The sequence below is a fragment of the Triticum aestivum genome, chromosome 4A, assembly GCF_018294505.1.
Source record: "Triticum aestivum cultivar Chinese Spring chromosome 4A, IWGSC CS RefSeq v2.1, whole genome shotgun sequence".
Taxonomy (NCBI): Eukaryota; Viridiplantae; Streptophyta; class Magnoliopsida; order Poales; family Poaceae; genus Triticum; species Triticum aestivum.
The window spans coordinates 127181915-127206761 of record NC_057803.1 but is presented as its reverse complement, the minus strand read 5'-3'; the positions used below and the strand labels follow the sequence as shown (position 1 = coordinate 127206761).

Below are 24847 nucleotides of genomic sequence, written 5' to 3'. Positions count from 1 at the left end.
ATATGGTCAACGCCAAAAGCTTGAATTGAATCCACCGGAGAAGAAAGAAAACCGAGAATGATGAGCTTGAAGCTCCATTAGAATCTTCATGAGAATCACCGGATAGAACTTTAACGGAAAAGGGATGGAGAGACTTCGCAAGAATAAAAGGATACTTGATTAAGACATCTGAGTCCTTGAGGAAAAAAGGGTGGGTGGGCGGGAAAACAAAGGCAACTTGGAGACGGATGAAACAAACACCGTTGTGAAGAACTGATAATTGATCTTGTGAATGTTGACAAGATTGGATCCATTTGAAGAGGAGCACACCGGTTGAAAAGGATTGGGAAGACAATCTCGATGATCACGAAGGATTAGTATTCACATCGGAATATGAGAACACCACTTAGACAAGGGATGGAATCAACATTTGTCTCTGAAGCAACTCGAATACCACAACTCAAAACAAAAACAAAGGATTGGCTTGCAGAATAAGCCGGAACAAACATATGATAGAGATTTCGTCCGAAGTTTTCGTGGTGGGGCCTACACGGGCTCGATCGTACAACACCATCATGTACAAGGCAGTGCACATGACATACGAAGCGTCCCCGAGTCGGCATAGCCAAGGACTCTTTAAGACACAACGAGACCACTGTAAAACCGATCGTGAATAGGCGGACCACTAGACGTTGAACCCCAATTTCATATCATACATTTGTCGGAAAGATATCCTAAGAGCTACTTGAAATCCCACTTATAAACTCCCGAAATTTTCCGGTTATGCAATCAGGTGTTGGGGATACAGGGGAAGCATAATATCTCACCCAAAACTAGCAAATCCTACATCCAGCTGTATCCATCCTTCAACACATAACCAAGAAACCTTCGGAAATCATCTACCTCAACCTTCGAAAAGCATCCGTTATACAAGTTATGGCAATACTCCCGAACTCCCGCCCTAGTACTAGGTGGCGTCGAGGTTATCTCACCAACAACTGCATAAAAGAGATTTTCGATGTCGGCGAAACTAAACTCAGGTATTCCAGAACTGCAACGATAAAATTGTGACGACAACACCTCGGAGCTCAACTCCCCGAGACACTGCCACAACCCCTAAATGACAGGAGGCACCAAGAACAATGTTCTCGTCACAAAACCATCGGAACGATTCCAAGATACCCGCGTGATCCTAAATTTTTTTGTGAAATTTGAGAAGAGAAGAGTCAAAACTCTACGTCAGGATGCCTCACCAGAGCGACGAAGGGACTGGGGAGTAAAAAGAATTCCTAAACTCTCCGATATATAATTCCTAAATGACTGCAAACATTTTTTCTAGACTCAACAATGGCTGCTAAAAACGATCAAGTAGTGGGGGCTCCTAAGGTCGGGGAAGGCTCTGATACCAACTTGTAACGCCCTCGATGCGGCTATATCTCCCACGTGTCGAAGCACGACTTAGAGGCATAACCGCATTGAAAGCAATGTCGCAAGTGAGGTAATCTTCACACAACCCATGTAATACATAAGGGAAAAGGATACATGGTTGGCTTACAATCGCCACTTCACACAATTACATGAATAAAGCATTACATCAACCCGATACAGTCAAGGGCCGACTACGGAGCCAAAATAAAAGAAGACTACCCCAAAATCTACATAGATCCCCGATCGACCCCAACTGGGCTCCACTACTGATCAACTAGAACGAAACAACACAAGGACAAGATCTTCATCAAGCTCCTCCTTGAGCTTGGTTGCGTCACCTGCTCGGGAACATCAGCACCTGCAAACTGGTTTTGGAAGTATCTGTGAGTCACGGGGACTCAGCAATCTCACACCCTCGCGATCAAGACTATTTAAGCTTATGGGTAAGGTAAAGGTATGAGGTGGAGCTGCAGCAAGCGACTAGCATATATGGTGGCTAACATACGCAAATGAGAGCGAGAAGAGAAAGAAAAAGCACGGTCGAACAACTATGATCAAGAAGTGATCCTAGAACAACCTACGTAAGGCATAACTCCAACACCGTGTTCACTTCCCGGACTCCGCCGGAAAGAGACCATCACGGTTACACACGCGGTTGATGTATTTTAATTAAGGTCAACTTCAGGTTTTCTACAACCGGACATTAACAAATTCCCATCTGCTCATAACCGCGGGCACGGCTTTCGAAAGTTCAAATTCCTGCAGGGGTGTCCCAACTTAGCCCATGACAAGCTCTCATGGTCAACGAAGGATATTCCTTCTAGCGGGAAGACCCGATCACTCTCGGAATCCCGGTTACAAGACATTTCGACAAGGTAAAACTAAACCAGCAACACCGCCCGAATGTGCCGACAAATCCCGATAGGAGCTGCACATATCTCTTTCTCAGGGCACACTCAGATTGTCCAAGGTACGGGTAGGCCAGCCCAGAGTTGCCCCTGGTGGCCACCGGCAGCTGACAGGTTGGACCAACACTCAGAGGAGCACTGGCCCGGGGGGGGGGGGTTAAAATAATGATGACCCTTGGGCGCGCGACCCCCAAGGGAAAAGAAAAGGCTAGGTGGTGAATGGTAACACCAATGTTGGGCATTGCTGGAAGAGATTTATTCCAGGCGAACTGTCAAGGGGTTCCCATTATTACCCAACCGCGTAAGGAACGCAAAATCCGGGAACATAATACCGATATGACGGAAAACTAGGGCGGCAAGAGTGGAACAAAACACTAGGCATAAGGCCGAGCCTTCCACCCTTTACCAAGTATATAGATGCATTAATTAAATAAGAGATATTGTGATATCCCAAAAATTAAACATGTTCCAACAAGGAACAACATCTCCATGTTCCAACAAGGAACAAACTTCAATCTTCACCTGCAACTAACAACACTATAAGAGGGGCTGAGCAAAGCGGTAACATAGCCAAACAATGGTTTGCTAGGACAAGGTGGGTTAGAGGCTTGGCTTAACAATATGGGAGGCATGATAAGCAAGTGGTAGGTATCACAGCATAGGCATAGCAAAAGAGCGAGCAACTAGCAAGCAAAGATAGAAGTGATTTCGAGGGTATGGTCATCTTGCCTGAAATCCCGCAAGGAAGAAGAACGAGTCCATGAAGAAGACAAACGGACGTAGATGAACGAATCCTCACAACACGACGGTACCGGAACCAACCCGAAGAAGCAAACACCGGAAAGAAGCACACAACATAGTAAACAATCCACACATGAACATGGTATGATATGCGGGATGCGGTATGCGATGCATATGCATGATTTGACAAGGGATGAATGAACCTGGCCTTAACTTGGAAATCCAAGTGTGCCACTAGAAAGGTGAGGTGATTTTGGTTGAAATCGCTATAAAGAATGCCGGAATAGGATGCACGGTTTGGAAATGGCAAGCAATTCAAATATGGCACCGGTCTGCGATAAACAGCAAGTAGCCATCTAAATGCAACAAGATAATTATGCTACAGCACCCAAACATGGCAACAAAAGACATGGCAGGGACCACTCATAATGCTTGACAAAAGATGAACACTGAGCTACGGCCAATTCATCCATTAATAGGTTCAAACAAGCATGGCAAAAGCGCAAACGATAATAGGTTTCAGACTTTGTGAAATTAACACTAGCCTGGAATTTCAGATCAGGTAGCACACTTTGGAGCATGAAAACTAGATGCTACAGGAACTTCACATGGCAAAGTAAAGCATGTCATTGAGTTACTCAAAGACCTTAACAAAAGTCCCTTAGTGACCTTGAGCCAAAAGGGATCAGAAAATACAATTGCAAGCATGTGAACATGGCAAAAACATAATTAGATTACAGACTTAGTGAAAAACTGGAGCATGCAAATCAGATATCACGTAGGCATGTTTACGAGCTCGATGCACTCACTACAGAGCATGACATGACAATCTAAGCATACACTCATCAATAATACACATTATACAAGCTAGACATGGCAAGAACAACAACATAGCATGCACGGATCAACTACAACATCCTCGGCAAAATCGCTAACAAGTAGACAAGCTGCCCAGATTCACGAAATAGCAAAAGTAGAGCTCGATTGACTCAAGCTAGAGTGCTCCATAATTGCAAACAAAGACATGGATGGATAGAGCACTACAAGATTAACAAAACACCCTTACTGATCATCCTCAAACGAGGCACAGATCACTAGGAAACAACATGAACATATGGCATAATGATCAAAACAGTCCAAGGACTTGGTGGAATTGCTAAGTCCCTGAAATCAGCATTAACGAATGCACCACTTTGCAAGCTTGTGCTAGTCACCACACACATCACAAAAATACATGGATGGCACCTCTGGAAATATGGCAAAGCATATAACAAAACACATGTAGAGCTTAGGAGCATATCATGCACACATTAAACATGGCAAAAATGACAAATAGCTATTTGGAGCAGCAGACCTGACAATTAACTCAAATAGCACTCTTCCAACAGCATTTCGGGCATCAAGATGAACTCAGTGAAAATGATGCAATGAGATGAAATGATGTACTCTTTGAGGCGAACATTTTGATATGCTACACGCGCAGAACGGAGCTACGGACGCAAAGTTATGACACGATGAACATGGGCACATGAAACTGGAAATCTCGGGGACTTGGTAGAAATTATACCTCCGGAAAAGTCAACGGGCGGACGAGGTGGTGCGGGACGGAGGGATCAGGATCTGGACGGGGCCGTTTGGTTCATCTCCCGGTGGATCTCATCCACCGGGGCAGATCTGGCTGGGACAGGGTCTGGCGAGGCAACTCCGGCGAGAGGCGGCTCGCCGGCGTGACGAGGTAGGGCGCCGGACGGCGGACAGTGGTGGTGGTGCGAGGCACGGCGCGCCGGCAAGCGAGCAGCGGAGGAGCGGGGCGGCGCGGCATCTCGCGGGCGGGGCGGAGCAAAATGCGGCGGCAGAGACGGCGGCGCCGGCTGGCGAGCGAGGCGGCGGAGCAAGTCGCCGGCGGGAGGCGGCGTAGCGAGGCGCTCGGGAAGAGCCAGGCGGCGGGGCGCGCGGGATCTGGCGGCGGCGGAGATGGGCCCCGCGGGCCCGATCCGGGCCGCGCGGGCCGGCGACGGGGCTGAGGAGAGAGAGGGCGGCGGAGGTGAGGTGTCGCGCTGTGATTCGCCGGGGAGGGCGGCGCGGACATGTCCGGCGGTGGAGGAGTTTTGTCCGGGCGCGAGGAGGAAGATGGCTAGGGTTTCATCCGCGAAAATTTCGAAGGGGAACACATATATATAGGTAGAGGGAGCTAGGAGAGTCCAAATGAGGTGCGGTTTTCGGCCACGCGATCGTGATCGAACGCTCTAGATGATGGAGAGGGTTTAGGTGGGTTTTGGGCCACTTTGGAAGGGTGTTGGGCTGCAACACACACGAGGCCTTTTCGGTCCCTCGGTTAACCGTTGGGGTATCAAACGAAGTCCAAATGGTACGAAACTTGACAGGCGGTCTACCGGTAGTAAACCAAGGCCGCATGACAAGTCTCGGTCCAATCCGGAAATGATTAACCCCCACACAAGAAAGAAAGGTAGAAAGGACCACCGGAGGAGATAGGTGCGCCGGAATGCAAAACGGACAACGGGAAAAATGTTCGGATGCATGAGACGAACACGTATGCAAATGAAATGCACATGATGACATGATATGCAATGCAGGACACGCAAGCAATGACAAGGCAAAAACAATGAATAACTGGACGACACTTGGCACATCGGTCTCGGGGCGTTACACTCTCACTAAATTTCAAGGTATAAGTGTTCTCCCTAAGTATGCACTGTTGCGGCAGTTTGTCGTGCTGAGACACCACGTGATGATCGGGTGTGATAAGCTTTGCATTCACATACAATGGGTGCAAGCTAGTTTTGCACACGCATAATACTTGGGTTAAACTTGACGAGCCTAGCATATGCAGATATGGCCTTAGAACACTGGAGACCGAAAGGTCGAGCGTGAATCATATAGTAGATATGATCAACATAGTGATGTTCACCATTGAAAACTACTCCATCTAACGTGATGATCGGACATGGTTTAGTTGATTTGGATCACGTGATCATTTATATGACTAGAGGGATGTCTATCTAAGTGGGAGTTCTTAAGTAATATGATTAATTGAACTTTAATTTATCATGAACTTAGTCCTGATAGTGTTTGCATATCTATGTTGTAGATCAATTGCTCGCGTATAGCTTCCCCGTTTATTTTTTGATATGTTCCTAGAGAAATACTATGTTGAAAGATGATAGTAGCAATGATACTGACTAGGTCCGTGATCTAAGGTTTATCCCCATTGTTGCACAGAAAATTATGTCTTAATGCACCGCTAGGTGACAACACTATTGCAGGAGCAGATGCAGACGTTATGAATGTTTTTGACAAGCTTGATATGATGACTACTTGATAGTTTAGTGCACCATTGTCGGCATTCTGGGAACGGGGGTCCCCAGACTTGCCTGCCTGCGGCCTGCGGCATGGCTCAAAGGGGGGCCCAGCACGACCCATCTTAATCAACACAGACCCAAGACCCTCGCAAGGGGCCAAGCCTCACGGGGCGGACGACACGGAGCTTCCTCAGGCACGGCCTCATCAGGCTGGCTCACGAGGAGGCAGAGAGATCAAGGCGCGGTACCTCACAAGGTGCCCGTGACGCAAGCCATGACGACCAAAGGCGCCAGGCGGGCGCCAGCCCGCGCAGTGTCCTCCTTTCCTCTTTGGTGCAAAGGGAGCAAGCGCAGCCGCGGAGTACCGAGGCATCAGGCAAAGGTTGCCATTTCGGTGCAACAAGACCAAGACCAGGAGGACTGCAAGATGGAGGTCATTGTGGAGCCCAAGACGGTGTCACCACCAGAGCTTTGTGCAGGCGAAGACTACTTTTGTCAGGATAGCTAGTACTAGCTGTCCCCCTTCAAATTAGCCCGCCATTGTTGGCTCCCTTCCCGCTCGATATTTGGGAAGAGGATCAGGGCCTCTATAAATAGGACTAGCCACCATAGTAGGAAGGAGGATCGAGATCCGAGAGAGGGAGAAGCATGGCTGAACTCCCCGTGGCAGTTCGTCCCCCCAGCCAAGAACAGACCCTCGCGAGGCTGTTCTTCCTTGTATTGTTCATCATCATCACCCCAAGAGGCAATCCACCACACCACACACTGGAGTAGGGTATTACACCACAATGGTGGCCTGAACCAGTATAAACACTGTGTCTCTTGTGTCGTTCTTCCCATAGCTTAGATCTTAGCGAGGCGGAAGGGAGCAGGTAGGTAGGAGGCGAAATCTCCACGCGCACCCCAGTGTTCGAACCTCAAGGGTCTACCGGAACCCGAAATCCGACATTTGGCGCGCCAGGTAGGGGTGCGCCGGAATCCACCTTCTACCGCTTCGCGCCCCGTCGCATCGTCATCGCCATGTCCGGCGACCAGGCGGGCAACCCGGATCCATGGGCGGCGTGGCCCGCCTGTGCAAAGCCGCTCGCCTCGGGCGACCCCGTGCCCCAGGCAGCTCGCGGTCCACAGGGCGCTGCGAGCCGCGGGTGACGCGGACAGGCTTCGACAGCTCTCACACTGCGGCAGGCGCGGTCGGCAGCAAGGGCCTCCAATCATGCCGCGACCACGACACCATACACCCGCCGGGAGCAGGCGAACTCGAGGGCCGCGCTCACGGTGGCCCGAGAGCTGCTGCAGTGTAGGCTGCTGGAGGGCGGCCGCGACGTGCTGCTGGAGCGGGTGGCAGAGCTCCTGGGCTTCGCCGCCTCGGGGCTCACCCCTTCTGCACCCAGCTCCCATCTCAAGCCTAGGGTGGCCCGCGCGGGGGCTCCGCGCGCGCCCGCGGGCTCCAAGGCTACTCCAACGCCAGCGAAGCTGTCAGTACCGGACCGGCGGCGGCGCTACCCCCGCTCCCGGTCCACGAAGAAGGAGGGCGCGACGCGACCCATGGCCCCAGTGGACAGCCGCGCTACCACCCCACAGTGGGCGCGTCAAGCAGAGCTGCGTGGCTCGCAGAGCACCACGGCACGGCCTTCAGGATGACGGCACCAGAAGAATACGTGCCCCTCATGATGGACCAAGGACACCCTCACGAGGGCGAACAAGGCTCGCCCCTCAGCCCAAGCTGGGGGGACGAGGTGCCAGAAGCTGAGCCCTTCCAGGAGTCCCAGGACGGTCCCACTGGGCACGCTGGAGGCAATGATTATCGGGTACCGCTAATTCTTCAGGAGCAGGCATACGCTAACCATGGATCGCAGGAGGTGCAGGTCGCCACAACGAGCAGCTGCCCCGCTCCCACAGTCTCCTACCCCTTGGGAGGAGGGCCCAGGGGGCTGCAGGAGAGGGGCCGAGATCCGACATCACCACCGCGGCGTTCGGAGCAAGGTGTTCTCAGGAGGTAGGGCCTCCATTGGGGAGGTGCCTCAGGGCCTGCCCCTGGCGGAGGACCCGTGGTCGTTGGGGGAACCGCTGGCGACCGCTCTACCCCATCGACGGCGTCCTGGTTTCCGGTCGTCGTTGATGGCACTAGAGTGTGGCGCAAGGCGGGGCCCTCGTCTGGCGATATGAAGCAAGGCCGGTACCTGTGAAGAAGGACCAGTGCCTATGAAGCTCGCCGCCCCGTGACACTCTCACATAATAATGAGTGGGGCTGTACACGCCCCGGAGTCTCAGGGGTGCCGGCCTCAGGCCCTGGGGCTCCCTCCCACGCCCAGTGGCAGCACTTAGCTCCGCGCTGGTGAGAAGATGTCAAGACTAGATTAGGTGTCGGACGCGGCCTTTTGTCTGCTTTTATTGCTTTTCCCTTTGGTTGTCGCTTTCCCCCGCTGGATTCAAGTTGGATTCAAATTTGAGATATGCGTGTGTTCAGGGAACGGGTGCTTAGTCTCGTTCGAGCAATTTCTCGCGTTTTGGTTACCACTTCACCTCAGCTGCCTCCCCTCGTGAGCCCCTTGCGAGCCGGGTCAGGCCTAGCTTGCGCGCAGCCCAGACTGCCGCCGCCGCGTCCTCTCAGGAGGGTGTTTTACTGCAGATCCTATGGATTCAATCAGGGAACACTCAGGACACCGCAGCCTCCCACGGGCTACCTCAGGGCCAGCACGGGACAAAGGTAAACTAGCCGACCAGCGCGTCGCTTAAGCCAACCACTTGGCGCGGGCGCATGGGCAATGTAGCGTCTACTAATACGATGAACACAAGTTTTACATAAGGGGCTCCCCCTCCAAAATGCTCTCACCGCCATCAGGCCAAAACCTGAGTTCTATTCATGCAGGGTAAGGAAGTAAGAACGATGCACAATCAGTCGGATAAATCCCCCAATGCGTCCTCTGGAGCACCACCCGAGCCGTTGTTGGCGTCGCTGAACTCGCCATCGCTGTCCGCGTCGCCGCCAGCGGCGTCAGGGCCGTTCACCACACCGCCCTCGTCGGCAGCCACGATCACACCGTCGTTGTCTGAAGCGAAGGCCCTGATAAGAGCATCCACATTGTCTTCCACCCAGTGCGCCAGATCGTCTCGGACAGCCTGGGGGACTGGGGCGATGGCGGCGTCGAAATTGAAGTGGGGATCCATGTTCCGGAGATGGCTGAAGACGCGAGAAAAGGCACGCCCGAGCAGGGCGCAGCTCATCTCCTCCACCAACCTGTCAGCCTTGACTGACCGCGCCTCCAGCTGCGTCACCACGTCAGTGAAGAACTGAAGATTGCAGGCGTAGTTGACTGCGTGCGGCTCGCCAACAACCGCCTCGCAGATGTTTCCCAAGGCTGCGTTGGCTCTCTCCCGGAGCGTGGTGAGCATGGTGCCGTCCTCATGCTCCAGGATCCGCCGCTGACGTATCTCGTCCGCATTCTGGCGCGCAACGACCTCAGCCTCCTCCACCCGCTGGCAGAGAAGGAGCACCTTGGCCTGGGAGGTGGTTAACTCACCTTGTGCCACCTCAAGGGCGGCCCGTAAAGCATCGGCCCGCCGCGTCGCCTCCTCCAGCTTGGCCCTCAAGGCAGTAGTCCTGCCTTCAGCCTCGGCCCGGATCAACCCCAGCTTCTCTTTGAACTCGTGCTCGAGGTTCAAATGCGCCATCACCACCCGGCGTCCGACCTCCTCCAGGACACGGTCTTCCTGTGCAGCGACATCATCCTCCGCCTGCGTCACCAAGTGCTCCCTCGTCTCCAGACGCTCGTACTCGCGGGAACGTTCAGCGGCTTCCAGCATCAGCGCCTCCTCACGCTTCTGGAGCTCAGCTGAGTCGCCAGAGGCCAGCTTCATCGACGCGAGGGCTGCCTCGCGCAGCTCCACCTGCTCCTCCAGTGAGTGGCACCAGGCCAGGAGCTCCCAAGCCCACTCCTCCACCGTCGTTCGCCGCCGGTCAGCTTCCCAGGCCTCCTCGGCGGCCCAAGATCGGGCCTCCCGAGAGGCCACCAGTGACACCTTGGCCTCTGTGTCGTCAAGATCGCGCTGACGGCATGCAAGGGCGATGGCACCCTCCAGCTCGCGCCTCTCTGCAGCCAGGCGCAGGCTCTCGGCCTCAAGGCGCGCGTCTTCATCAGCAAGCTCCTCACCAAGCAGGCTTACCGAGTCAGCCGCCCTTCGAAGGTATCCTTGGCGGAGAGCGCGACGCTCTTGAGCGCGCTCGAGCACGTCTTCCACACCATCGTCTGCCCCAAGCAAGCACCGGGGGCCACGAATCAGCACTCCCCCTCTGGGCAGGGGGCTGGGGGCTGGCACCCTCGCGACGGTCGGGCACGCCACGCCAGAAGCCTGGCCTGGAGCCAGCCCGTCCCCGGGTGAAGAGCTCAGGGAGCGCCTCAGCCAATCGCAGTCCACGACCAGGCGAGAAGCCCACAGCAGGCTGGCTATGCCACGAGAAGGCTTGCGAAGGAGGATCGCGAGGTGCGCAGGGCCACGATGCACCTCAGGACAGTTCGCCTCTCTGATCGCCCTCACCACAAGGGCTCTGCTGCTAGGAGCGCTTGAGGACGGTGGAGGGGGCGAAGCCAAGGGGGACGACATCTCAGCCGTCTCCGCGAGCTCGGCTGGAAGGGGCCTGCGGAGCAAGGGTCAGTAAAAGCAACAGAAGGATCGGGAGCTGGGAAAGGAGAAGGCTTACTCATCAGTGGTGAAGTACTTCCTACGCTTCAGCAGGCGACAAGGGTAATCGTTGCCCAGGGCCTCCCTTCTCTTCCGGAGGGCCTCAAAGTCCACGCGGAAGCGGCCCAAGAGTTGGGCGCAGGGATCAACCCGCGACGAAGACGGGGCGTCAAGGCGATCTGCGTCAGAGGTGCCCGCCTGATGCACGTAGGCGCCCGCCTGATGCGCGCTGCCAATCGCCTCGCCAAGAGAAGCAGCTGGAGCCTCAGGGGCCTCATTCACAGGTGCTGAGGGCAGCTGCTTGCCACCCTCGGCCTCAGCGGCACGGGCCCCAGGAGCTGCTCCCTCATGAGCATCGCCCTGCACTGTCACCCTGCCGGGAGCCCCCTCGGCCTTTGGCGCCTCATGCCTCCCTGCTCCACCGCTTGAGGAAGAGTCGCCGTGGCCGACTGGAAGGGCAGTCACCATCACTGGGTTCTCGCGAGGTCCCTGGAGGCCGGCAGGGCGCGACCCCCACTCATCAAAGATAGGCATCTGCTTCACAAAATCGCCCCTGCTCTGGCAGAGGTACAGCAAGACCCCTCCCTGCTGGATGCTGCCAGGGTTGGGGTCCCCAGTCAGGGTCAAGAGCACTGTCCTCAGCACTTCAGGCGTTAGGTCCTCTTCCTGGAGCCTCATACGATCATCGCACCCGCTGAAGGCCCACATCCGGCGGGAGTGGCGTTGGAGAGGAGCAACGCGGCGTAGCAGGAACTCCTTCACCACCTTGGGCGCTGTCACGCCAAGCGACCTCAGGAACGCGAAGCGGTGCCAGACGAAGACAAGCCGGGGGCTCTCAAGCGTCTCCTGGCCCCAGCCCGAATTGGGGACAGCAGGCGAAGTTGGCTCCGATAGCAGGGGGCTGGGCACCCCTGCATCCACATACAGCCACCGCTCGCGGAACCCAGCCGCGGGCAGAGGGAGCTTGAAGTCAATCCCAGAGGCCGCTGTCTCAGACGTGGCAACGAAGCTCACGCACGCCCAGCATTGGGTAGGGTCGACAAGGCACAGCGAGAAGAAGTGGTGCAGCAAGGCAACCGAAGGAAGGATGCCCATCATAGCCTCGCAAACAAAGGCGAAGACCGAAAGGAGGGTGATGGATTCAGGATCCAGATGCATCATGTGGATCTGATAGTGGGAAAGCACGGCATTGAAGGAATTAGAAAAGGAAGGAACCAGACCCGCCCACAGGGCATCGGCGAAATACAGGACCTCGGTGACTATCCTGTCGGGAGAAGTGGGACGCGGGCCAGGCCGTCGTCCTCCCGCATTCGTTGAAGATAATGGCCAGAGCCGAGCTGACCTTGCCCAAGCCCTCGGCGGGGGCCGCCAACGGCGGCGGGCAAGGCGGAGGCACAGGTTTCTTCCCCCTTCCCTTGTTCGTCGAAGCCGTGGTGATGGGAAGGAGGGAGGGAGTTCAAGATTGGGTTGAAAACAGAAGCTGGAGTTCGAGCGGAGAAAGGACAAAGGGCGCTCGAGCGACAGAAAGGGGAGCGGCTGTGTACAACTACGAGTCCGCCTAGCATGGCGCAAAATAAGGGGGGCGTGGGGGAAAAGTGCCGCCCACGTCCAATCAACCGACACGTGGCGCCCAAGGCCGCAGGCTGTTAGGGCCCGCGGCGCTTCGCCCTTGCCCTTCCGCCTCACTGCACGGCCAAGTCCGGGCGCGCCTTGGGCCCGGGGGCTACTGTCGGCATTCTAGGAATGGGGGTCCCCAGACTTGCCTGCCTGCGGCCTGTGGCGTGGCTCAAAGGGGGGCCCAGCACGGCCCATCTTCATCAACACAGACCCAAGACCCTCGCGAGGGGCCAAGCCTCGCGGGGCGGACGACACGAAGCTTCCTCAGGCATGGCCTCATCAGGCTGGCTCGTGAGGAGGCGGAGAGATCAAGGCGGGGTACCTCACGAGGTGCCCATGACGCAAGCCATGACGACCAAAGGCACCAGGCGGGCGCCAGCCCGCGCAGTGTCCTCCTTTCCTCTTTGGTGCAAAGGGAGCAAGCGCAGCCGCAGAGTACCGAGGCATCAGGCAAAGGTTGCCATTTCGGTGCAACAAGACCAAGACCAGGAGGACTGCAAGACGGAGGTCATTGTGGAGCCCAAGACGGCGTCACCACCAGAGCTTTGTGCAGGCGAAGACTACTTTTGTCAGGATAGCTAGTACTAGTTGTCCCCCTTCAAATTAGCCCGCCATTGTTGGCTCCCTTCCCGCTCGATATTTGGAAAGAGGACCAGGGCCTCTATAAATAGGACTAGCCACCATAGTAGGAAGGAGAATCGAGATCCGAGAGAGGGAGAAGGGTGATTGAACTCCCCCTAGCAGTTCATCCCCCCTAGCCAAGAACAGACCCTCGCGAGGCTGTTCTTCCTTGTATTGTTCATCATCGTCAGCCCAAGAGGCAATCCACCACACCACACACTGGAGTAGGGTATTACACCACAATGGTGGCCCGAAGCTTATGTCTCTTGTGTCGTTCTTCCCATAGCTTACATCTTAGCGAGGCGGAGGGGAGCAGGTAGGTAGGAGGCGAAATCTCCGCGCGCACCCCAGTGTTCGAACCTCAAGGGTCTGCCGGAACCCGAAATCCGACAACCATGCTTTACGGGTTAGAACCGTGACTTCAAAAATGTTTTGAACGCCACAAAACATATAATATGTTCTAAGAGTTGAAATTGGTATTTCATAATCATGCCCGTGTCAAGAGGTATGAGACCTCTGACAGTACTTTGTCTACAAGATGGAGGAGAATAGCTCAACGAGTGAGCATGTGCTTAGAATGTCTGAGTACTACAATCACTTGAATCAAGTGGGAGTTAATCTTCCTAATAAGATAGTGATTGACAGAGTTCTCTAGTCACTATCACCAAGTTACTAGAACTTCGTGATGAACTATAATATGAAAGGGATAACAGAAACAATTCCCAAAGCTCTTCGCGATGCTGAAATCGGCGAAGGTAGAAATCAAGAAAAAGCATCAAGTGTTGATGGTTGACAAGACCACTAGTTTCAAGTAAAAGGGCAAGGGAAAGAAAGGGAACTTTAAGAAGAATGGCAAGCAAGTTTCCACTCCCATGAAGAAGCCCGAAGCTAGACCCAAGCCTGAAACTGACTGCTTCTACTGCAAAGGTAATGGTCAATGGAAGTGGAACTACCCTAGATACTTGGCAGATAAGAACGATGGCAAAGTGAACAAAGGTATATTTGATATACATGTAACTGATGTGTACTTTACTAGTTTATAGCAAACCCCTCAGTGTTTGATACTAGTTCAGTTGCTAAGATTAGTAACTCGAAACGGGAGTTGCAAAATAAACAGAGACTAGTTAAGGGCGAGGTGATGATGTGAGTTGGAAGTGATTCCAAGGTTGACAAGATCACCATCGCACGCTCCCTTTACCTTCGGGATTAGTGTTAAACCTAAAATAAATGTTATTTGGTGTTTGCGTTGAGCATAATATGATTGGATCATGATTATTGCAATACGGTTATTCATTTAAGTCAAAGAATAATTGTTATTCTGTTTACATGAATAAAACCTTTTGAGGTGATACACCCAAGGTGAATGGTTTGTTAAATCTCGATCATAGTGATACACATATTCATAATATTGGTGCCAAAAGATACAAAGTTGATAATGATAGTGCAACATATTTGTGGCACTGCCGTTTAGGTCATATTGGTGTAAAGCGCATAAAGAAAATCCATGCTAATGGGATTTTGGAATCACTTGGTGCTTGCGAACCATGCCTCATGGGCAAGATGGCTAAGACTTCGTTCTCGGGAATAATGGAGCAAGCAACTGATTTATTGGAACTAATACATACTGATGTATGCGATCCGATGAGTGTTGAGGCTCGCGGCGAGTATCATTATTTTCTAACCTTCACAGATGATTTGAGCAGATATGAGTATATCTACTTGATGAAACATAAGTCTGAAACATTTGAAAAGTTCAAAGAATTTCAAAGTGAAGTGGAAAATCATCGTAACAAGAAAATAAAGTTTCTACAATCTGATCACGGAGACGAATATTTGAGTTACGAGTTTGGTCTTCATTTGAAACAATGTGGAATAGTTTCACAACTCACGCCACCTGGAACACCACAGTGTAATGGTGTGTCCGAACGTCGTAATCGTACTTTATTAGATATGGTGCGATCTATGATGTGTCTTACCAATTTATCACTATCATTTTGAGGTTATGCATTAGAGACAATTACATTCACATTAAATAGGGCACCGTCTAATCCATTGAGACGACACCGTATGAACTATGGTTTGGCAAGAAACCTAAGCTGTCGTTTCTTAAAGTTTGGGGTTGTGATGCTTATGTGAAAAAGTTTCAGCCTGATAAGCACAAACCTAAATCGGAAAAGTGCATCTTCGTAGGATACCCAAAAGAAACTGTTGGGTACACCTTCCATCATAGATCCGAAAGGAAATATCTTTGTTGCTATGAGTGGATCCTTTCTAGAGAAGAAGTTTCTCTCGAAAGAAGTGAGTGGGAGGAATGTACAACTTGATGAGGTAATTGTACCTTCTCCCGAATTGGAAAGTAGTTCATCACAAAAATCAGTTCTAGTGATCTCTACACCAACCAGTGAGGAAGCTAATGATGATGATCATGAAACTTCAGATCAAGTTACTACCGAACCTCGTAGGATAACCAGAGTATGGTCCGCACCAGAGTGGTACGGTAATCCTTTCTGGAAGTCATGTTACTAGACCATGACGAACCTACGAACTATGAGGAAGCGATGATGAGCCCAGATTCCGCAAAATGGCTTGAGGCCATGAAATCTGAGATGGGATCCATGTATGAGAACAAAGTATGGACTTTGATTGACTTGCCCGATGATCGGTGAGTCATTAAGAATAAATGGATCTTCAAGAGGAAGAGGGACGCTGATAGTAGTGTTACTATCTACAAAGCTCGAATTGTTGCAAAATGTTTTTGACAAGTTCAAGGTGTTGACTACAATGAGAGTTTCTCACTCGTATCGATGCTTAAAAGTCTGTCTGAATCTTGTTAGCAGTTGCCATATTTTATGAAATCTGGCAAATGGATGTCAAAACTACATTCCTTAATGGTTCTTAAAGAAGAGTTGTATATGATGCAACCACAAGGTTTTGTTGATCCTAAAGGTGCTAACAAAGTAAGCAAGCTCCAGCGATCCATCTATGGACTGGTGCAAGCATCTCGGAGTTGGAATATATGCTTTGATAAAGTGATCAAAGCATATGGTTTTATACAGACTTGCGGTGAAGCCTGTATTTACAAGAAAGTGAGTGGGAGCACTACAACATTTCTGATAAGTATATGTGAATGACATATTGTTGATCGAAAATAATGTAGAATTTTCTGTAAATCATAAAGGAGTGTTTGAAAAGAGTTTTCAAAGAAAGACCTCGATGAAGCTGCTTACACATTGAGCATCAAGATCTATAGAGATAGATCAAGACACTTGATAAGTTTTTTCAATGAATACATACCTTGACAAGATTTTGAAATAGTTCAAAATGGAAAAGTCAAAGAAGGAGTTCTTTCCTGTGTTGCAAGGTGTGAAGTTGAGTAAAGACTCAAAACCCGACCACAGCAGAAAATAGAAAGAGAATGAAAAGTCATTCCCTATGCCTCAGTCATAGGTTCTATAAAGTATGCTGTTTGCCTGTCCTATTGTATACCTTAGCATGATTCTGGCAAGGGAGTACAATAGTGATCTAGGAGTAGATCACTGGACAACGGTCAAAACTATCCTTAGAGGACTAAGGAAATATTTCTCGGTTATGGAGGTGATAAAAGAGTTCATCATAAAGAGTTACGTCGATGCAAGATTTTTACATTGATCTAGATGACTCTAAGTCTCCATCTGGATACATATTGAAAGTGGGAGCAATTAGCTACAGTAGCTCCGTGCAGAGCATTGTAGACATAGAAATTTGTGAAATACATACAGATGTTGCAGACCCGTATACTAAACTTCTCTCACAAGCAAAACATGATCACTCTTTGGGTGTTAATCACATAGCGATGTGAACTAGATTATTGACTCTAGTAAACCCTTTGGGTATTAGTCACATGGAGATGTGAACTAATCACATAAAGATGTGAACTAGATTATTGACTCTCGTGCATGTGGGAGACTGAAGGAAATATGCCCTCGAGGCAATTATAAAGTTATTATTTATTTCCTTATATCATGATAAATGTTTATTATTCATGCTAGAATTGTATTAACCTGAAACTTAGTACATGTGTGAATACATAGACAAATAAAGTGTCACTAGTATGCCTCTACTTGACTAGCTCATTGAATCAAAGATGGTTAAGTTTCCTAGCCATAGACATCAGTTGTCATTTGATTAATGGGATCACATCATTAGAGAATGATGTGATTGACTTGACCCATTCCGTTAGCTTAGCATGATGATCGTTTAGTTTGTTGCTACTGCTTTCTTCATGACTTATACATGTTCCTCTGACTATGAGATTATGCAACTCCCGAATACCAGAGGAACACTTTGTGTGCTACCAAACGTCACAACGTAACTGGGTGATTATAAAGGTGCTATACAGGTGTCTCCAATGGTACTTATGGTGTTGGCATAGATCGAGATTAGGATTTGTCACTTTGATTGTCAAAGAGGTATCTCTGGGCCCTCTCGGTAATGCACATCACTATAAGCCTTGCAAGCAATGTGACTAATGAGTTAGTTGTGGGATGATGCATTACGGAATAAGTAAAGAGACTAGCCGGTAACGAGATTGAACTAGGTATTGAGATACCGACGATCGAATCTCGGGCAAGTAACATACCGATGACAAAGGGAACAATGTATGTTGTTATGCGGTTTGACCGATAAAGATCTTCGTAGAATATGTAGGAACCAATATGAGAAGCCAGGTTCCGCTATTGGTTATTGACCGGAGATGACTCTCGGTCATGTCTACATAGTTCTCGAACCCGTAGGGTCCGCACGCTTAACGTTCGGTGACGATCGGTATTATGAGTTTATGTGTTTTGATGTACCGAAGGTTGTCCGGAGTCCCGGATGAGATCAGGGACATGACGAGGAGTCTCTAAATGTTCGAGACGTAAAGATCGATATATTGTAAGGCTATATTCGGACATCGGTAAGGCTCTGAGTGGTTCGGGTATTTATCGGAGTACCGGAGAGTTACGGTAATTCGCCGCGGAGTATATGGGCCTTAGTGGAATAGAGGAGAGGGAAGGGAAAAGAGGGAGACGCGCCCCCCCAAGCCCAATCCGAATTGGGAAGGGGGCCAGCCCCCCTTTCCTTCCTCCCTCTCACCTCCTTCCTTCCTCTCCTACTCCTACTTGGAAGGGGGGATCCTACTCCCGGAGGAAGTAGGACTCCCCTAGGGCGCGCCATAGAGAGGGCCAGCCCTCCCCCTCCTCCACTCCTTTATATACGGGGGAGGGGGCACCCCATAGATACACAAGTTGATCATTGATCTTTTAGCCGTGTGCAGTGCCCCCCTCCACCATAATCCACCTCGGTTATATCGTAGCAGTGCTTAGGCGAAGCCCTGCGTTGGTAGCTTCATCAACACCATCATCACGCCGTCATGCTGACGGAACTCTCCCTCGAAGCTCTACTAGATCGTGAGTTCGTGGGACGTCACCGAGCTGAACGTGTGCATATCGCGGAGGTGTCGTACGTTCGGTATTAGGATTGGTCGATCGTGAAGACATACGACTACATCAACCGCGATGTAATAACGCTTCTGCTTACGGTCTACGAGGGTACGTGGACGACACTCTCCCCTCTCGTTGCTATGCATCACCATGATCTTGCATGTGCGTAGGAATTTTTTTGAAATTACTGCGTTCCCCAACAATGAAGACGGTGGACCAGACGGTGCAGGCCACCTTAGGCAAGCTGGCGGCGTTAGTCAGTGACACCCCCTCCATCACCGGGAGCACCTGCCCCGCCGAAACCACCACCTTCACCGCATACCCGCCGCCGGTAAGCGGCGCGCACACCTGCAATGCAAGAGCATATGCAAAAAAGTGAGGTCCAGAGCAGCAGTGGCCATCACCAAATTCACCATGGGGGCACGCTGGGCACCTGGTACTGACGGCCCAGTGCGGGGAGTCGTTGGCCCTGAGCGTGACGTTGGTGTCAGAGCACTCGAGCTCCGGGTAGGGCGAGGCACCGGCCGGCGGCGGGTACCGGCCCCGCCGCTGGACCGTGTCGTCGTGATTGACGCTGATGGCGGCCACCCCGACAAGCACCTCACCCTCCCCCGCCGCCGGGAGGTCCTCAACCTCGCACACCTGCAGCGCCTTCGGCCCGCCGGGACTTGGCCGCCAACACCATCATCGTCGCATTCGTCCGCCTGCGCTCACCTCACTTGCTTCCTGCTTCGGTCTCTCGGTAGCTCCGCGTGCACAGGCCACTGCTCTACGGCTCTGCTCTCGGCTCTACTCGTGTTTTTTTTCTTTTTGAGCGGGCTCTACTCGGATGTAGGGCCGGGTTTCTCCAACTAGATCCGTCCCAAGAAAGTTCGACGGCAAAATGTGGTTACAGCAAAACGTGCATTTGTGGAGACGTGGTTAGACACCTGCCATTCAACCGTACTTCCTCCATTCTCAAATAAGTGCACGTATCTATACGTAAAAATATATTATAGTAATAATAATCACAATATAATAATACTACTAATAATAATATATAAGATATCATCTATCTCTATCTAATAATAAAGCACACATCACTTTTGGTCGTCCGTCACGCCTTTTAGCAAAGAAATAGAGAAGAAAAGAAGAGAGGAGAAGAAAAGAAGAGAGGAGAGAGAGAAGAGAGGGAGAGAGAGAGAAGAGAAGAGAGAGAGAGAGAGAAGAGAGAGATGAGCAGCCAGTCGCGGGGGGAGGGGTCCCGGCGGCGCATGTCTTGGCAGTGGTTGAGCTAGGAGAGGGGGATCCGGTGGCGCGCGGGGGAGCGTGGGTGTCCTGGCGGTGGTGGAGCTTTTGGGGAGCGAGGGATCCGGCGGGCGCAGGAGGCAGCGGCGGCGCATCCATCGCATGGGAGGTCGTGTGGTATCAGGGTGGGGAATGGATAAGTGACTTAGCAACAGGGTGGGTGCTCGCGGAACAGAAACTGACGAAGCAAAACATCGGAGAGAACGTGTGTAATCAGCCGACAACCCAACTTGTTAGCTAGCTAGGGGCCACCTTGAATGGTACTCCCTCCGTCCAAAAATAATTGTTTTAACTTTGTATTAGAGTTAATATAAAGTTGTACTAAGATTAAGACATTTATTTTGGAAAGAAGGGAGTAATTGTTTTCCTTTTCCATAACTAATAAATGGTGCAGGTTGGATCTTCACAGACAGGGAAAAAATCTCCATCTCACTTAGTTGATCTTCACGGACTGGTAAAAACCTCCAACCTATGCACACTTGCGGGATTGGTGCTAAATTTTTTTAAGTTCGAATTTGACTTTATTTGGGTCCCTCACAAATTCGTACTGATTGGCTACTGGGACCTAAAACTAAAAAAGAAACAAACATCATGATTAGACAATGCACCACTATTCCATGTGTTTAAAAAATGTTGATCTCCAAAACATGTTTCAATTATAATAAAAATATTAAAAATTTCAAAATTCTTTAATTATTTTAAAATGAAGAAATATTTGTGTTTTCGAGAACTAAAAAATAAAACGAGTACTAGACTACTCCATAAACCACTACTCTTCTATTAGATGAAAGATGTTAAGGTGGCTTCTTTACATCCACGGTCATATTCTGAAAAGCGATAACATTGTAAACTTAATATCGATGTTTATCGGAATTGGATATAAGAAATGACACGTACAGTCACACGGAGCAGGTTTTATGATATTTTTAGCCCGTTGCAATGCACGGGCATTTGCACTAGTAATATAAAAGTGTATAATAAAGCTCATTAAACATCCAAAACAGATAATATAATAGCATGAAACAATAAAAAATTATAGATACGTTGGAGACATATCAAGCATCCCCAAGCTTAATTCCTGCTCATTCTCGAGTAGGTAAATGACAAAAACAGAATTTTTGACGTGGAATACTACTTAACATAATTCTCAATGTAATTTTCTTTGTTGTGGCATGAATATTCAGATCCGAGAGATTCAAGACAAAAGTTTAATATTGACATAAAAATAATAATACTTGAAACATACTAACTAAGCAATCATGTATTCTCAAAATAACATGGCAAAAGAAAGTTTATCCCTACAAAATCATTCACGGTTTGGCGAGGACGGCGAGGTGAATCCACAGTTTTGGGCTTTTGGCTACACCGTTCAAGTGGGGGATTTAGTTTCTGTGCTACTTGTGGCGATTTCGGGTGGGCGCGGCTCATAGTCAACAGTAGTCCTCTTTCTGTTCATTTCTCCCCTCCAACAGAGATCTTTACCGCAGATCTGCCCGGACCAACATTCACGTCCTGCTGGGAGGTAAACCTTGATTATTGACCGATCGGTTGGTTGGTTTGTTAGTTCATCGGTCGACCGATCTCACTTTCCCCAAATTTACTGCCTGGGCAAAAAGATACTACTGCAGAGTCACGGATTCTGGTTCTGATTCTGATCCTGATCCTGATACCAACACAATTCCGTGTAATTACTGTGTGCGCAGTACTGTGGTACTAGTAGATTCATGGCTGGCCTAATTTTATTGGAGTATTAATGTGCACCGCTACAGAGTTATGTTGTACTATACCCACTAGAACCTCCCATTTATTGATCTCTGCCGTTTTTTAGCTCAGTTGCTGGATAACTGCATTCCTTGTAGTATATGTCTCTCGCAGTTGCATGTTCACCGCACATGCCTAGTGATGCTATTCATGGTCCTTTTTATGAAAACTTTGCATGTTAACCCACTAGGATTCCATGTGTGGTCTCTCTCCAAGGGATGTCCCCTCTTTTCGAAAAGAAAAAAATGTGTGGTCTCTCTCTTCGCACCAGGGGCATCCAAAGTACCAACATGATGATTGTTTTGCTATCCCAAAACCATCCTTGCCAAACCTCATGCATATCAGGAAAGGCCTCTAGGCCGTGCTTGGAATCGGTGTAATTCAGTACGGAGGTGTTTAACTTAGACGTGTATCGTACCGGCCGCTGAGCCATTTCCGGACGGAAGCGAAACGGCGGGCTGCGACGTGTATTCTTTGCAAGTGTATTTAAAAGCAAAACAATAATCCAAACAAGCCCCTAGTCAGTTCGTGTTGCGCATGCAGATGCAGGCATTTTTATGGTAATATATTATGATCCTCACCATCGGTACGTCATGTGATAAATAGGATGATCACCGAGGCTCAAGTATGGAGGCAGGCGGGCCTATTAATAGGAGATTTGGACCCCTTCTTTGGGGCGTTGACAAGGTGGGTCGAGAGTGAGTAGTCCACTTTATAGGTGAGTGTGGTGGTGGAGGTGGGGTGCAAAGCATTGTAATCCAAAATGTAACGGCATGTTTGTGCGTATTCGAGAAAAAAATTATAATCCTACTCGCTACTAGACATTGTTGGTTGCTGATCATCTCACTGAACCACACATCAGTGTAACACCCACAATGCGGCTATATCTCCCACGTGTCGAAGCACGACTTAGAGGCATAACCGCATTGTAAGCAATGTCGCAAGTGAGGTAATCTTTACAACAACCCATGTAATGAATAAGGGAAAAGAGATACATAGTTGGCTTACACTCGCCACATCACACAATAGCATAAATATCATTACAATCATCCAGATACAATCAAGGTCCGACTACGGAACCAAAATAAAGAACAACCCCAAATGTGACAAAGTCCCTGATCGCCCCAACTAGGCACCACTAGTGATCGTTTGGAAAGGAAACATAGTATCGTCCTGAGTCCTCATCGAACTCCCACTTGAGCTTAGTAGAATCACCTGGAGCGGTATCATCGGTCCCTGCATCTGGTTTTGGAGTAATCTGTGAGTCACGGGGACTCAGCAATCTCACACCCTCACGATCAAGACTATTTAAGCTTATAGGAAGGGTAAAAGGTATGATGTGGAGCTGCAGCAAGTGACTAGCATATGGTGGCTAACATACGCAAAAGAGAGCGAGAAGAGAAGGCAAAGGCACGGTCGAAGAACTATGATCAAGAAGTGATCCTAGAACAACCTACGTTCAAGCATAACACGAGACCGTGTTCTCTTCCCGAACTCCACTGAAAAGATACCATCACGGCCACACACTCAGTTGACTCATTTTAATTAAGTTAAGGTTCAGGTTTTCTACAACTGGACATTAACAAATTCCCATCTGCCCATAACCGCGGTCACGGCTTTTGAAAGTTCAAATCCCTGCAGGGGTGTCCCAACTTAGCCCATCACAAGCTCTCACGATCAACGAAGGATATTCCTTCTCCCAAGACAATCCGATTAGATTCGGAATCCCGGTTACAAGACATCTCGACAATGGTAAAACTAAACCAGCAAAGCCACCCGAATGTGCCGACAAATCCCGATAGGAGCTGCACATATCTCGTTCTCAGGGCACATCGGATGAGCCAGACGTCAGGTAGGCCAGCCCTGAGTTGCCCCTGGTAGCCCCGGACATCGCTCAGGTTGGACCAACACTTAGAGAAGCACTGGCCCAGGGGGGTTAAAATAAAGATGACCCTTGAGTCCGCGTAACCCAAGGGGAAAAGGCTAGGTGGTGAATGGTAAAACCAAGGTTGGGCCTTGCTGGAGGAGTTTTATTCAAGGCGAACTGTCAAGGGGTTCCATTATAACCCAACTGTGTAAGGAACGCAAAATCAAGGAATATAACACCGATATGACGAAGACTAGGGCGGCAAGAGTGGAACAAAACACCAGGCATAAGGCCGAGCCTTCCACCCTTTACCAAGTGAATAGATGCATTAAAGTAGACAAGATATAATAATGATATCCCAACAATAACATGTTCCAACAAGGAACAAACTCCAATCTTCACCTGCAACTAGCAACGCTATAAGAGAGGTTGAGCAAAGCGGTAACATAGCCAAACAACGGTTTGCTAGGACAAGGTGGGTTATAGGTTTTACATGGCAATATGAGAGGCATGATAAGCAAGAGGTAGGTATCATAGCATAGGCATAGCAAAAGAGCGAGCATCTAGCAAGCAAAGATAGAAGTGATTTCGAGGGTATGGTCATCTTGCCTGCAAAGTTCTCCGAGTTGACGTTAGCTTGATCCTCGTAAACGTACTCAACGGGCTCCTTGATCACGTACTCGTCTCCCGGCTCTACCCAAAGCAATAACACAAGCAAAGGGAGACACAATCAACCACGTGCAATGCACAAACAACATGATGCAAAACATGACATGATATGCGGGATGTGATATGCGATGCATATGTATGTTTTGGAAAGGAATGATTGAACCTGGACTCAACTTGGAAAACCAAGAGTGCCACTAGAAATATGACTTGATTTCGGTCGAAATTGATATAAAGATCACCGGAATCGGATGCACGGTTTGGAAATGGCAAGCAAAACAAATATGGCACAAAGCTGCGATTAACAGCACGAGGCCATCTAAATGCATCAAGAACAACATGCTACAGCACTCTAACATAGAAACAAAATACATGGAACGGATCCACTCAAGATGCTTGAGAAAAGATGAACACTGAGCTACGGCTAATTCACTCAATAGCAGGTTCAAACAAGCATGGCAAAAGTGCAAAAGATATCAGGTTACAGACTTAGTGAAAATAACACCAAGT

General features: G+C 49.9%; 1 protein-coding gene across 1 annotated transcript in view; it reads right to left on the bottom strand.

Moving 5' to 3' along the window:
- Nucleotides 1–24847, bottom strand: part of LOC123083757 (quinone oxidoreductase PIG3-like) — a 61340-nt gene that overhangs the window by 18501 nt on the left and 17992 nt on the right. Inside the window, exons 3-5 of the mRNA XM_044505697.1 lie at nt 19193–19423; nt 18958–19108; nt 13821–13825 (exon numbers count right to left, since the gene is read on the bottom strand). Of these exons, the coding sequence (XP_044361632.1) occupies nt 13821–13825; nt 18958–19108; nt 19193–19423 (387 nt within the window). The remainder of the gene's footprint in view (nt 1–13820; nt 13826–18957; nt 19109–19192; nt 19424–24847) is intronic.